Source organism: Marasmius oreades, chromosome 11, assembly GCF_018924745.1.
Source record: "Marasmius oreades isolate 03SP1 chromosome 11, whole genome shotgun sequence".
In the NCBI taxonomy this organism is placed as follows: Eukaryota; Fungi; Basidiomycota; class Agaricomycetes; order Agaricales; family Marasmiaceae; genus Marasmius; species Marasmius oreades.
The window spans coordinates 868,250-881,793 of NC_057333.1; the positions used below are offsets into that span (position 1 = coordinate 868,250).

Consider the following 13,544-nt stretch of genomic DNA (forward strand, 5'->3'; position numbering starts at 1 on the left):
ATTTGTTCCTCTCGCTCTCGAACCCACTGTGCCAGTTCGCCGTCGTGAAGGTTTTCTTCCCACACCAGGAAAAGGATAACCAACAACCATAGCTCTTACCCAGTAGTGAATCCACCCTATCATCCAGTAGTAGCAGTGGTGCACACATACCATCACACCACCACTACGATTGTCCTCTACGTTGCTCACACCACCGACCATGGCTCTGCGTTCGTCTCAGCTGTCATTTCAACTTGATTCACGCCTGAAACCTATATGTGTTTCTTATGCACTGCCTTTACCTCCTGCTCTTAGTACTCTCACATTACTGATCTACTACGCCTCGCACAAGAGAATTCGGTGGTCTATCGCGAACCTTAAACTGTTAAGAACTGATGAAGGACTTCAATATACCGCTCCTGTTCCTCTTGATGAGCTGTATGGCTCGATTTCTCCAATGTCACCCACTTGACCTTCGGGATCCTCTGAAAGAATGGCAACATTGTACTATCCTGGGCTTCGTCGAATCGACCATTTGTGAGTAGGGTAGGGACATTAATTCGGTCAAGGTCGCGGACGACACTCCAAGTCCTTAACGAACCAGTGATGTAGAATTCGTTGGGACCATTCCTGAATATAAGAACACAATCAGCGTGCGGCTAACAGAAACAAAGTAAGACCACACACATAGTGAGATAAACAGTCGGATCCTCTTTGGTACTGTTCATAGTAGCAACGAGGGACTCGGGCCACGGATCCATAGTGCACAGAAAGCGCTTGTAGAAAACTTCCACCGCATCTTCGTACTCCTTGCTCTCTGTCGTTCCCGCCTCTTCATGCTTTGTCAGGATATCCTGAATCCCCGGGTCAAGTTTTGAGCGTAATACGCTCTGCGCTGAAACCCACAATTCCATACTTGCAGGCGAGCTGGCAATAATCAACCGCTTCAACCCAGAAGGCTGCCGTACTGCATGGCAAGCGGCAAGCATCCCTCCCCACGAATGTCCCAGGAGATCATAGTCCCCGTTTATGCCGAGATGAGAGAGAAGGTTATCGAGTTCTCTCAAAAATAGATCGACTGTCCAAAAGGCGACATCTCCAGCCTTTTCAGGGAGATGCGTCGATTTTCCATTTCCAAGTTGGTCGTACAGAATGACAGGGATGTCATAAGAGCGATTGAGCGTAGAGAGTGTGATCAAGTACTCGTGGCTGGCCCCTGGACCACCGTGAAGAGCAACCAAAGGACGTGACTTGGATTGAAGGTCACCAATAACTTGGTACCAAGTCTTGCAGGGTTTACCGGCGTTGGGGACCGAAAATTCCACTTCACCTGAGGACATGGATTCGGAGGGTGATTGTTGAGTGGGAATGCATCTTCGAATCGCCCGACATTTAAACTCATACTGTTTCAGCTGTTACTTGATCAACCACCAATATCAGTGCGTGTGAGTGTGGATCACGCGGTCGATTATTCCTTCAAAGTGGTTGAGGTTCACATCGACTAGTGGGCATGTGTAAAGATTCAAGGTTGAGACGGTATGTCAAGCCGGAAAAGGGACAAGAGCGTTCCGTCATAGCTAGCATTGACTCGGAACTCGCGGTTTGTGTATTAACATGTCGTTCTTTAACTAGTATAGCGGTATTCATACAATCGTATACCTATGCTTGCAGAATCATGGGAGTGAGAAGATGGATGATGATGCTGATCATGAGGAACTGGGACGCCGTGACGTGAATAAGCAAACTTTTCGAGACGCTGTATCGATCTCTATCTACCAACCCAAAAAACCCAAAGAAAAAGAAAAAATGCAAGTAAAAACCACAACCACCTTACTCCCGATATGCGGGCGGAGCGTCGGCATCCGGGCGACTAGGGCCTGGGGTTGCCTGTCCACTCGTCCCAACCCCTCCCCCAATCGCATCATCCCCTTCTACCGCATTATGAATCGTAAGTTCGCCTGTCTTCTGATTCCGACTATACCGAGTATTGCTGTTAGTTGTGCCGCTGACGCTCGAAGGTGGAGAGGTAGGAGATCCTTGACCGTGATTCATGAGAAGAGCACCACTAGAAGCACCCGACACGGAACTCATCGGTCTGCTAGTAGTTCCATGGCTTGAACTACCTCGAGAAGGAGCGAAACCACCTTCGAAGTAGTCGCTCGGTTCCCGTCTCGGATTCGGCATGGGGGGAGATTGTGGGTGGTACATGCTTTGAGGAGGTGATTGAGAAGAGACACGGCGGTTCTGAGCAGCAGCCACTGCGGTGACACCTTGTGTGTAGGGGTGACTTGCCATGCTCATAGGGCGGGTGCGCGGAGGCGAGTTGTGATGAACCATATAGGGACCCTGATTCAGGGTTTCATTGTATTGTGTCGCCCCCCCCCGCGATACAGGGCCAACAGGACTCGTGGGTTGTGAATTCATAGCGTGCATGCTAGGAGGTCCATAACTAGCTGGGCGACTGCTGGTGGCAGGCTTTGATTCGGAGACAGTTGGTGGTGCTGTGTCAATATCCTTCTCAAAAATGTCGTCCCATCTTCGACGACGTTTTATGATGTACCAGATTGCGAGGATGATAGCTAAAACGCCGATGCCACCCACTACGCCACCCACAATAGGACCTAGATTGTTCCTCTTCGGACTTGGTGCGCTCGAACCCCCAGTATTCGAGGCTGAGGTGGTGGGAGAAGGCGAGGGTGTCGTCGTGGAGGTGATGGTAGCGGTAGAGATTTGACCATCAGGAAGAGTCGTAATGGTCTGGGTGGTGATAATGGTCGGAGTGACGGGTGGGGGGGTATAGGGAGTACGTTCACCCCCACCCCCACCTCCACCTCCACCCCCACCTCCGCCTCCGCCCCCGCCCCGACCTTCATCAACAGCACGGCAGGACGAGCCATACAATGTGGTGACTCCAGTCCCGATGACTGAAATTGTTGTGACTACAGGAACCTGTATCACAGTGGTCCGTGCTGTTCACAAGGGAGACAAATATTGAGCGAAGGATGGGACAACTAGGAGAAGACGGAACATACGTGCTGGTTGACCTGTTATTGTGACGCAGGTAACCGAAGGGGGGGTCCCTGTCGCCCCAGCAGACGTTGTACACGAGGTCGAAGGAGTGGCATCACCCTGAATGACACTGGTTGTCGTCGTGTACGTAGTGCTCAAGCTCGTCGAGGTGGTCACTGTGTAGAGGGTCTCAGTCGCAGAGGAAGTGCAACTGGTGGCCATGGTCTGCGAGGGCGGTGTTGGGGGGAGGAAGGGACGACAGAAATGTTGACGTGTATATGGTTCGCAGTTTAAAAACAAAAGTCCTGAGACGGGTCTACATGTCACCCCTATCACTGCACCAAACAAAGGGACTGGTACTGTCTCGCGTAGCGGGGTAGACAGGAATGCATTTTGAGACCTGAGGTCTCAAGTTTGGCGATGGATCAGGGAATGATTCTGGAAATCGGTATTCAATCAAATAGGGAAGATTGCTTAGGCACAGGAGCTCACCACGAATTACTTGTGCAGCCACATTTCATGAGGAAAAGAGAGGTTGTCTTTTACCTCCTTGGCAGGCACGAGGTGAGAGTATTGACCCTATATCGAGGCGGCGACATCGCCTTCACTTGAACCTGCTGTTGAACATTCATAATGATAAGTACATACATTCGATGAATACTATAAGGACGTAAAAGGACGTCGCAGAATGGCCCATGGCCCCGGGTGATTCGAAAACACCGGTCAGGACTTCAAGTCTCCCATTCCTTTCGGTGTGGGGCTGTAAGGGGTAACGAACATTCGAGGTCTCGCCATTGAGCTGTGTCGAAACGTGAATTAATGTGAACAATATGGATAATGTAAATCACATGTAGTCCATATCTTGCTGGTCGTTTCTTCTCCGAACGTTCATAGGAAAAGTCGATATCTTTATGTGAAGACCACCATAGAGGACGACAGCGCAAAGGTTGGCGATTGCCGCCATATAAAGTCTAGGCGGACTCCTGAGATGAGGCCTCGATAGAATCTAGTGCCCCGAAGCATATTCAGGAGAATGTTCCCTCTCATCCTTCCCCTTTTCCATGTCCGCAACCCGCCGAGTCATGAGCTCTTTGACGAAACAGGGTTACCCGCCCCTGATAGCGGTGCATTCGAAATTCTGCAAGTGGGACCCCATGACAGAACCTTGAACCTTCGTCCGAGAACTTGAAACATTGGCTGGCTGGAAAGCCAAAGGCCAGAGCCCGCTTCTCCAGTCTCGGTAGTTTTTAATTGTCCTTCATTTTGCAAGCTGTAGGATTTCAGCAGAGCGCGCGAAGGCGAGAGAAGGCGCGATAAGCGCGGTGGTCAAGCCAAACTGGCTCAAGTCCCCATCATGGAGGTGGCCATCTATGCCGAAATATGAACGATATTGGTGTACGCGCATGTTTCACTCTACTAGATCTAAGGTGGAAAGAGGTAAAGGCAAGGCTGGTCACAGCTGGTCACACTTCGATAGCGTGGGATAATTTATTTCAGTGCAGTGTTTCCGTCTCGTAAGAGACCCCGCACCGTGGGATAATGTTCACCAACTTCTAGGTCCGTAAACCGGTAAACTAAAGGCGCAGGGTGCTTCCAATAAGGAGGTAATTCTGGTCCAGATAGCCGTATTAATGCAAAGATTTCACACCAGATGACGCTTCCTTCCATTCGGATTCCACCCAAAACGGTCGTCCAACAACCGTTCGGCTCTCTTTGCTAGATCGTAATTCTTGGGAATCGCATCTTTACCCTTAAAAAACTTCTCCAAGACCTGGCGTAACTTCGCTAACGAGTGGATCTACGATCTTGCTGAGCTCCGTGCCTACAGTACAGTAGAATATGTCGAGGAAAGGACGTACATTCGATCGGTCCTCATAGACTTCGCTCGAACAATTCTCCAAAATTTTGAAGACAGTATCAAGCATGGGCATGTTCTATAGAAGGTTCCTGGGTCATGACCACTAGCGTTAGGGTAATCCGTACTTACTTCGTGTAGATTTATCAAATCCCCAGCCAGATCCCAGTGTTGACCAAAGAACGTAGTGTTCAAGAACTTTCCTAGCCTAACTATCCTGTTTACCTCGGTTCCGTCATGATAAGGAGCCTCGATACGGTGAACTTCGATCTGTAGCTTGTGGTTGTTTATGGCTTCCAACTCCTCTACAAGTCCGATACCCGCCTCTTCAGCATATACATCAACCTCGACCGCCTTCAGCTTACATGTGCCGTCGGGTGGTGAAACCCTTGCTCGAACTGCCTTGATGACAGCGTCGAGTGGTGGAGATATGACAGTACTTCCGTCCAGCTTGACGACTAGTTTCTCCAGTTTTGGGAGAAAGGTGCCTTGGTAATCAGACGCGATGTAGTCGAATAAGTGGTCAAACACCTGTCCTTGGAGTGTCAAAATTCTTAGATTGCTTCCGACTGCTCGTAGAAAGCGCTCCACTGTAATGTCAGAGAGAGCTATGTCCCTGAGTGAGACGGAACGCAGCTCGGAACTCGAGTCCTCGATTGCTCTAATGAAGGGATCAATCTCTTGACAGAGGTCGAAGTTCGATAATCCTAGATGATCCAACGCAGGAACTATCGCGATGTGCGACAGATCAATGGACGCTCTGATAAGGTCGTTCCCCCAGTGAGGATTTCGTTGAATTTCGAGTGAGCGTAGAGTGGAAAGAGTGGGTGGTCCTGGTGACTCCTCCGGCCTGGTTTCCCAGGGACATTGATCTACAACGAGGCTTTCGAGACTGCTGCATCTCTGTAGGATGCCTGTCAAAATGGCAAGTGGTACCGGAAGGGGATTATCCCCAGCTAGAATCCCAAGATATTTGAGCTGTCCCCAGGGTATCGCTGGCATCACCTCTTGTATGTTCGAAAAGTCCAAGTTAGATAGTATAAGCTTCTCTAGTACGGGGGAACCCCCAATCGCTCGAAATAGCCTATAATCAGCGGTCTGCGATTGAAACTTGGTACTTATTTCGACCTCTCGGAGGATAGGGAGAGATTTTGGTTCGAAGTTCTGGGCTGGATAAATGGTAGGGATGGGATGGTTCATGGAGAAGGAATCCGTGGAGTAGGCCATAAACGAGGAAGCATCATACTTGAGTGATATCCATCGATGTGACTCCTTTCGTACAACATCAACAACTTTCTGATAGTGGTCCTTCAAGCGATATTTCGGGAAAATGAAGTGTATGTGAAGTGGTAATCCGGATGTTCGTTCCAAGACCGCACGAAGCATGTCGATACAGCCTGCCTCTTCCCGGTGAGCCAATTCATCTAACTTGATGTAAATCTCAGTCCAAATCTCAGCCGTGGTAATTGAGACTTCCCGCCAAGTTCTGTCGATACGTCAACGTTTTCTGTGAAGTTGGGAGCGTACAACAATGCATACCTGCAAACCCGCCCAACCGTCCATATTGTTGATGAAAGATCGTAAGTTGAGTGTTCGCGAGGACAGCAGCAGAATATGTCTGCCAGAATTTCCGGTGGCAGACGTTCTACGGATGACATGACACGAAACGAGTGAACCTAATCGAGGAGCTGTCCAAGCAATGTTCAAGTTAGAAATCAATGATCAGTGATGTGCACGTATTTGATCACCAGCGCGCCTATCTCTGCCTCCTTCTTAACCATCGACATCGATCACCCTCCGAGTTCTTGGAAGCTCGATGCTGACCAGTAACCGGCGATAATTGGAGTGAAGGGAGCGAAGGGAGCGTACACACCGTCAATGTCAAAAAAACCAAACCTTCGGTCTCGCTTCGAGTTTTCGCTGTTGCTGGTCTGCAGTCGCAAGCTCTCGTTAAGGATGCCTTGAGCGCACGTTTAACACAGAGTATTGTTTTTAATCTCAAAAATTCGTCGTTCTCATCGTTCTCTCGTGAAATTATAGCCTTGTTCGGAAGCTGGCTGGTGTTCACGTGTCGGCTAAAATTGTGGGTGCTTGTGGCAAAATGTCGAGAAAGAATTGAAATGAAGGATTCCTGTCGTACGATTTATTTTCTCACCTTCTTCCATGTATAATCGCATAGACGCTCCGACGAAGTGCTGCGACCCAGTCACGGATTATTCTCGTTGGAGGCTGCTCGTCAGTGAGGGCGGTAGACATACATGGCATTATTTGAAGTCGGACGAGGAGTGCAAAAAATGGCCTCAGACAACGGTCGACAAATTTTGGCTTGGTTTACCTGCGGTACGTCTTGTATTACAACTCATCCGAGTGTACTTGGACCGACAGTACTTGTTTCAAGGACCTACCTGCTTTACCGCCCGCCAAGAATGCATGGGAAGCTGCGCAAAACGGATTCAAGTTTTACAAATATTTGCAAGCTCACGATGGACATTGGCCCGGAGAGTACGGTGGGCCTATGTTCCTCATACCGGGCCTTGTCATTGGCTCTTATGTCTCTGGAATGTCGTTCAAGGATGAACAAAGGAGGGAGATGATTCGATACGTGATGAACCGAGCCCATCCAGAGGACGGAGGGTGGGGAATGTGCGTGGTGTTTCCTTGCTTCGTACTGCAGTCATAACACTATGGCTTCCAGTCACGTTGAAGGCCATTCGACCGTTTTCGGAACAGCTCTAAACTATACAGCCCTCCGTTTACTAGGAGTTTCTGCTGATCATCCAACATGTACGAATGCCCGAGGAATCCTTTACAAACTCGGCGGTGCATGCGCTATTCCCTCCTGGGGCAAGTTCTGGCTCTCCCTTCTCAACGTATACGACTGGGAAGGCAACAACCCCGTTCCCCCCGAACTCTGGCTTCTTCCCGAATGGCTTCCAATGCATCCACATCGTTGGTGGACTCATACCCGGAACGTTTATATACCCATGGGCTACCTATATGGTGTTCGTTTCAAGGCACCCGAAGACGAGCTCATCCTCGCTCTTAGAGAGGAATTATATCCCCAAAATTATTACTCCATAGATTGGCCCGCTCAAAGGAACAACATTTCCCCAGCAGACTTGTATTCGCCCCATTCCACAGTCTTCGAGCTTTTGGAAACCATTCTAGGCTATTACGAACTCTGCACTCTCCCGCCCCTTCGCCGGGTAGCTGTTGAGCGGGCTTACGAACTCGTTGTGATGGAAGATGAAAACACTGGCTATCAGACTATTGGACCGGTCTCAAAAATGTTCAACCTCGTCGCTCGCGTACATAGGGAAGGCCTTGAAAGCGAGGCAGCGAAGAGACACGAAGCGAAGCGCGCTGATTTCATGTGGATGTGTAGGGACGGTATGATGATGACTGGAACCAATGGAAGTCAGGTTTGGGATACGTCTTTTATCACTCAGGCGTTGGTGGAGACGGGCTTAGCTGATATGGAAGAGCATAAAGAATCTCTTGTGAACGCTTTGGCGTGGCTGAGCCAAGCCCAGATGTTGGATAACCCGAAACATTACACGACTGGTTACAGGCATCGGACGAAGGGTGCGTGGGGTTTCAGTACGAAAGAGCAAGGGTACACGGTCACAGATTGCACTGGGGAAGCTTTAAAATCCGTTCTATACCTACAGGGTCTCAGGCATGTATTCTTTTTTATCATCACTGCCGCTCTGCTAACCTCTGTTTGACAGTCACATACCCAAGCTTATTTCTGAGGATCGAATATGTTGGGCTGTTGACACGTTGTTATCCCTTCAAAACGCCAATGGAGCGTTCTCTGACTATGAACCCGTTCGCGCCCCTCATTGGATCGAGTTGCTCAACCCTGCGGAAGTTTTTGGTATGAGGTCTATGTTCTCTTTCTCAGTCGGTTCTCAAACTTTTGCTCTCCAGGTGACATCATGACTGGATACTACTACCCGGAATGTACAACCTCTGTCATTACTTGCTTGGCTATCTTCCGAAAGCATGTACCTCATTATCGTTCAAAAGAAGTCGAGTATGTGCATCGCTCAGACATTACATCCGAATCCTAACTGGAATTCAGCCGAACGATCAACAAGGCTATCGTTTACTTACATTCCACCCAGAGACCCGAGGGTCCATGGCTAGGCTCTTGGGGAATCTGCTTTACTTATGCGACGATGTTCGCCCTAGAGAGTCTTTCCCTTGTCGGTGAAACCTACAGGAACAGTCCATATGCGAAGAGGGCCTGTGATTATCTTGTCAGAATGCAGAGAGGGGATGGGGGATGGGGCGAGAGCTATAAGGTAACACTAATCTCATTTTTTGGAACGAAATATGTACAACCTGAACTTCCATATCCACAGGCATGTGAGCGAGCGGAATGGGTTGAACATGACAAAACACAAGTTGTGCAGACGTGCTGGGCTGGTCTGGCTCTCATGTATGCTCAATACCCTTATTCTGAACCTTTGGAGAAAGCCGTCAAGTTGGTTATGGATCGACAACTTCCTGTGAGTGTTGTGGGGTTTCTTTTTTCCCTCGGACCAACTTTTCTCAACGAAAACAGGATGGTTCATGGGCACAAGAAGCCATCGAAGGTGTATTCAACAAGAATTGTGCCATTTCGTATCCCAACTTCAAGTTCTCGTTCTCGATATGGATGTTGGGCAAAGCACACTCATACCTCAACAAGCTGAAAGCGAACGGGCATATTGAGGTAATCACTGCAAACGGGAAAATCAATGGTGGTTTAATGAATGGCCATGGCCACGGCGCTAATGGGAACGGTGTAGCGTAGGTACTAGTACAATCGATTTGCGTGCTTGGGGGGTTTCAGATTGCCCCGTAAGCGACTCATGTCTTTTGCCAGACTCAACTTATAATTAGCCAAAAGGCGAGCGCGGAAGGAATCACGCAAGACGTGGGCAGCGACGACTCTTAACCCGGCACCCGGTGTGAAACCCTGATTCAATCTTTGCGACTCCAACTAAGTAGTTCCACCCGATAACCCGCCCGGATTTTGGATCTTCAAACTTCTCAAGCGTCGCGTCTCCCGGTTCACCTATTTGATCGATGGGATGATCTTCTGCGCTGGAGAATGCCCTCCCCCTGTTCAAAAATTGAAGTCTTTCATTGGTCCTCTCCAACTCCCCGCTTTCGCTGTTGGTGGCCAACACAGACGGCCTACTTCAAGCTCTGTTTACAAAACAACACCAGTGACATGGTCTCCAGAATTTGATTTATTGGGCGTGCATCATGGCAATTTTGGGCATGCATCGTTTTCATTCTCTTTGCTGTATAGGCCACTTCGGGTTTCCCAAAAACAAAGAAGGGGAGTAAAAGTAAAATCCGATTCTTCATCTAGAAAGAGTTCGGAGTTTTCCGGGTATGTTGCAGAATATGTATTGAGCTTCCCATCATCTGGCCGTTCGAAATCTTTATATACAGCTCCGACTTGAGAGTATATTCAGTGTTTGGCAACTACCGGAGTACTGGATCTTCGAAACGAAGGTCGCGCCGTGCGCCCAACAACACTACTAACATTACAATCTGAAGGGCTGTAATGATACGGAAAGCAGACTAGGGGAAAAGTCATTAGGTGTTCGAATGGACGTAACTGAGCTATGTGAACTCACCTACACATAACAGATGGAAACTCTACAAGATGCATCTCAGTCAGACCCGTTGAGAGTCAGCTTCTCCATTGCATCCTCAAATGGTTCATCGTCGCTCTCAGAGGAAGAGACTGATTCTTCTTCTTCTTCTTCCTCGTCCTCGAAGTCCAGCTTCATGAAACTTGGTTAGTGCCAGGTACAAGTCGAAAACGTAGCAACTCACTGGATCGTAAACAACCCTTATGATCAAGCTGCAACTTGGACAAGTAGCAAGGTCCTCGTAATTGGCCAATTGCTTTCTAGATATCTCGAATCTGTCTCCGCATGGGCATGGGTAGTGGTATACACCTTTATCTGCGTCCCACGCCATGTCTTCGATTTCGATTTCGTCGTAGTATGCGCCCATAGCTTTTATTTCTTCGCTCGTTTATTTGTGGATTTGTGACTTCAGTCCTCGGGGAAGCGATTGAGCGGAGCAGTCATGGAGAATAGGTGGTCGACAAATGGAGAGTGCCATCAAGCCTTGGTGACTCAAAATTTTCGGTGGCTGGGTGAGCAAACTTGACCAAATAGACTATACAGCAAGACAAAAAATATTTCTCACCCTCCCAGTCCACTGTCTACTTCTCATCCACCAAATGGTGAGTATCGAACGGCCCTCTGTTTCGTCGGTACCCATATATCGCCTTCTCCAAGGGAATTTCTGAATTGGAGTCTGGAGTCTGGATACCCTCATGAATTTTTTCTTCCATTACGATCATCAGACAGTCACTGATCACTTTGTTTTCACTGTGTAGCCTCCCAAGAAAGTCAAAGCCCCAAAAGAAGAGCAGACAGTTTCTCTAGGCCCTCAGGTCGCCGAGGGTGAACTCGTCTTTGGTGTTGCACACATCTTCGCTTCTTTCAACGACACCTTCGTTCACGTCACCGATCTTTCTGGCAAGGAAACTGTTTCTCGTGTTACTGGTGAGTAAGTCTAGCTACAAGCCCGATTAGGAAAGCTTGATCTGTCTTCGTAGGTGGCATGAAAGTCAAGGCCGATCGCGACGAGTCGTCTCCCTACGCTGCGATGTTGGCAGCTCAAGATGTTGCAACCCGTTGTCGTGAAGTAGGAATTACTGCCCTCCATATCAAGCTTCGTGCTACCGGCGGTACTGGAACTAAGACCCCTGGTCCTGGTGCCCAGAGTGCTCTCCGTGCTCTTGCACGTGCTAAAATGCGTATTGGAAGGATCGAGGACGTTACACCCGTGCCTACTGATTGCACGAGACGTAAGGTGAGCACGCCCAATTTCCGTTCTACGTCTTCCAATTCTCATTTATCTTTACCTTACAAGGGTGGTCGCCGTGGTCGCCGTCTCTAATCGGGAGCGGTTACTCACTTGGGAAGTATCTCCGCACGTTCATAAAAAGTGTAGATAGGCCAAGTTTCGAATATATGTCGCTGTTCGACACGCAGCAGACCTCGCAACGATAACAACTCGTTGTGAACTGCCCCGTGGTCGTCAATTCTCTCGCAAAGTATTGCGCTCGTATTCTAATAATTCTCCGAGCGAGCTTCGTTATTACACGTGTGGGGCTAGTGTACATGGCGTTCACGATACTTATCTGCACCTCGCTACTAGTTCCTGTCACTAACTGAAGACTACGTTCCCGACGTTTCTCACTCGTCTAATTTGAGTGTGCCAGTATCGTCGATTTCGCGGGTCATCACCTCACGGATATGAAGAACAGTACGACTTGTCAAGATAGAATATGTGACTCGATAAACTACAACGAGACATGTCGTATCAGCAGAAACGAGGGTAACGAGATTGAATTGGTAAACTCACGGCATCAAGAGGGAAGTAAAGTTCTCCTATAAATACTTTGAAAATAAGTAAAGGGAGACTTGTGCGTTGAGAAGTGGATGAGATGGCAAGTATCCACTGACCGGAGCGGTAAATATCGTGGCTACATTGGCGAGGCTGACAACTGAAGATACCAGGTCAACTCCAGAGTTTGGCAGTGGAGGAGGGTCGACCCACAAATGAGTGCCACATAATAGAATATACCTTTCAAGATGATCAGTGTCCGTCGCATCTTCTCTGCAAAAACTTTACCTACCATCACGGTAGACGACACGAAACAATTGCGAGTACTCTTTCTCTTTATCTGCGCGTGGTGAGGTCCTTGAGAGGCTTGGAGAAGTAGGAGATCTTGCGTACAGTCTGGATATCCCGCGATGATCATCATGGCTAGAATTACTTTGAATAAATCAGTACCTTCGATCTGATAATTTAAAATGGACGGGTGTGTACGGTACCTGTGTCATAGGCCGCAACGCAAAGGTATGTGAGGAAGAAGAAGGGTTGCTGAATATGTATTGTGCAGTTATCGCTCGACGTTGTCTCTCCCGATTCCAATCCAGGAATGACTACCCAGTAATTTGAAGGTTAATAGAGATCCCGGCGACCACAGTTTCTGACTTACTATGACTTATATTGCCCAACGGGGTCGTTTCGCTTGTTACAAAATAGACAGGGATCCAAAAGAGGGCAGCTAGGATTATAAAGGTTGCCCAGAGCCCTCTACTACTGAACCTATTCTGACAGGCAGCATATGTTCTCGCTGTCAAAACAACTAGCAGAAGAGCGTTAGTGAGCGAAAAAAATTTCAACGATGTTGATCGTACCTTCTGACAGGGTAGTTCCGACGATGTGTGACCAATGTCCAATGTGATTTATAATGCGGCATTTTTGGGTGGGCAGTGTCGGGGCAAATACAGCTTTTGCGTTGGGAGGCAGCAGACGATCAGCGTTGAACGAAGTCTCGAGCACAGGGAGTTCTAACCACACTCACCGTACAGAAAAAGGCCGACTGTATCTGCGAATGGCAGATATCTTTGAAGTAGATACACGGGTGTGATCCATTTAAAAGAGGACAACCAGACAAACTCTATTTCGAGCCCAACAGTGAGAAGGTAGTCGTATACTAGGAACGCGGAAGATGACACTGGAAGTACTTGTTTGTGAGATCCAATCTAACGTTGAGAAACTGAACACGATACCTAAAAGGTACTGGATTTGGAACGGGTTGTCT

General features: G+C 48.6%; 6 protein-coding genes across 7 annotated transcripts; 2 read left to right on the top strand and 4 right to left on the bottom strand.

Annotated features, from left to right (window-relative positions):
• Positions 1-356: 356 nt before the first annotated feature.
• Positions 357-1,319, bottom strand: E1B28_003112 (uncharacterized protein; the record flags this gene model as incomplete). The annotated part of the gene is made up of 2 exons (XM_043160070.1): positions 357-609; positions 667-1,319. The coding sequence occupies 2 exons, from the start codon at positions 1,317-1,319 to the stop codon at positions 357-359; spliced, it is 906 nt and encodes a 301-aa protein (XP_043002026.1).
• A 165-nt stretch (positions 1,320-1,484) lies between these two features.
• Positions 1,485-3,781, bottom strand: E1B28_003113 (uncharacterized protein). The gene is made up of 3 exons (XM_043160071.1): positions 3,481-3,781; positions 3,012-3,426; positions 1,485-2,948 (listed from the first exon to the last, which is right to left on the bottom strand). The coding sequence occupies exons 2-3, from the start codon at positions 3,208-3,210 to the stop codon at positions 1,810-1,812; spliced, it is 1,338 nt and encodes a 445-aa protein (XP_043002027.1). The 5' UTR covers positions 3,211-3,426; positions 3,481-3,781; the 3' UTR covers positions 1,485-1,809.
• A 683-nt stretch (positions 3,782-4,464) lies between these two features.
• E1B28_003114 (uncharacterized protein) lies at positions 4,465-6,708 on the bottom strand. Its single transcript, XM_043160072.1, has 5 exons — positions 6,592-6,708; positions 6,383-6,531; positions 4,976-6,329; positions 4,848-4,922; positions 4,465-4,786 (listed from the first exon to the last, which is right to left on the bottom strand). The coding sequence occupies exons 2-5, from the start codon at positions 6,499-6,501 to the stop codon at positions 4,631-4,633; spliced, it is 1,704 nt and encodes a 567-aa protein (XP_043002028.1). The 5' UTR covers positions 6,502-6,531; positions 6,592-6,708; the 3' UTR covers positions 4,465-4,630.
• E1B28_003115 (uncharacterized protein) lies at positions 6,643-9,854 on the top strand. 2 transcript variants are annotated; one of them, XM_043160074.1, is made up of 10 exons: positions 6,643-6,826; positions 6,884-7,183; positions 7,242-7,486; positions 7,539-8,522; positions 8,575-8,723; positions 8,777-8,882; positions 8,931-9,153; positions 9,214-9,360; positions 9,417-9,643; positions 9,720-9,849. In XM_043160074.1, the coding sequence occupies exons 2-10, from the start codon at positions 7,007-7,009 to the stop codon at positions 9,730-9,732; spliced, it is 2,271 nt and encodes a 756-aa protein (XP_043002030.1). In that variant the 5' UTR covers positions 6,643-6,826; positions 6,884-7,006; the 3' UTR covers positions 9,733-9,849. The 2 variants fall into 2 exon arrangements, with proteins under 2 accessions (XP_043002030.1, XP_043002029.1); XM_043160073.1 differs by having other exon boundaries at positions 6,710-6,826; positions 9,417-9,694; positions 9,744-9,854.
• A 464-nt stretch (positions 9,855-10,318) lies between these two features.
• Positions 10,319-11,001, bottom strand: DPH3 (Diphthamide biosynthesis protein 3). The gene is made up of 3 exons (XM_043160075.1): positions 10,688-11,001; positions 10,486-10,635; positions 10,319-10,429 (listed from the first exon to the last, which is right to left on the bottom strand). Exons 1-2 carry the CDS (start codon positions 10,868-10,870, stop codon positions 10,522-10,524), a joined length of 297 nt encoding a protein of 98 aa, XP_043002031.1. The 5' UTR covers positions 10,871-11,001; the 3' UTR covers positions 10,319-10,429; positions 10,486-10,521.
• Positions 11,002-11,074: 73 nt separating this feature from the next.
• Positions 11,075-11,981, top strand: RPS14 (ribosomal protein S14, S11). The gene is made up of 4 exons (XM_043160076.1): positions 11,075-11,105; positions 11,262-11,430; positions 11,484-11,740; positions 11,801-11,981. The coding sequence occupies exons 1-4, from the start codon at positions 11,103-11,105 to the stop codon at positions 11,825-11,827; spliced, it is 456 nt and encodes a 151-aa protein (XP_043002032.1). The 5' UTR covers positions 11,075-11,102; the 3' UTR covers positions 11,828-11,981.
• Positions 11,982-13,544: the final 1,563 nt, after the last annotated feature.

Coding starts and splice junctions, on each gene's coding strand:
- E1B28_003113 (XM_043160071.1), bottom strand. CDS start 3,210: ATGGCCACCAGTTGCACTTCCTCTGCGACTGAGACCCTCTACACAGTG. Junction 2,949..3,011: donor AATAACAGGTCAACCAGCAC/GTATGTTCCGTC, acceptor CCTTGTGAACAG/CACGGACCACTGTGATACAG.
- E1B28_003114 (XM_043160072.1), bottom strand. CDS start 6,501: ATGTCATCCGTAGAACGTCTGCCACCGGAAATTCTGGCAGACATATTC. Junction 4,923..4,975: donor ATTTGATAAATCTACACGAA/GTAAGTACGGAT, acceptor AACCTTCTATAG/AACATGCCCATGCTTGATAC. Junction 4,787..4,847: donor TCTATGAGGACCGATCGAAT/GTACGTCCTTTC, acceptor GCAAGATCGTAG/ATCCACTCGTTAGCGAAGTT.
- E1B28_003115 (XM_043160074.1), top strand. CDS start 7,007: ATGTATAATCGCATAGACGCTCCGACGAAGTGCTGCGACCCAGTCACG. Junction 7,487..7,538: donor GAGGACGGAGGGTGGGGAAT/GTGCGTGGTGTT, acceptor TATGGCTTCCAG/TCACGTTGAAGGCCATTCGA. Junction 8,523..8,574: donor CTATACCTACAGGGTCTCAG/GCATGTATTCTT, acceptor TCTGTTTGACAG/TCACATACCCAAGCTTATTT.
- DPH3 (XM_043160075.1), bottom strand. CDS start 10,870: ATGGGCGCATACTACGACGAAATCGAAATCGAAGACATGGCGTGGGAC. Junction 10,636..10,687: donor TAAGGGTTGTTTACGATCCA/GTGAGTTGCTAC, acceptor AGTTTCATGAAG/CTGGACTTCGAGGACGAGGA.
- RPS14 (XM_043160076.1), top strand. Junction 11,431..11,483: donor AACTGTTTCTCGTGTTACTG/GTGAGTAAGTCT, acceptor CTGTCTTCGTAG/GTGGCATGAAAGTCAAGGCC. Junction 11,741..11,800: donor CTGATTGCACGAGACGTAAG/GTGAGCACGCCC, acceptor TTACCTTACAAG/GGTGGTCGCCGTGGTCGCCG.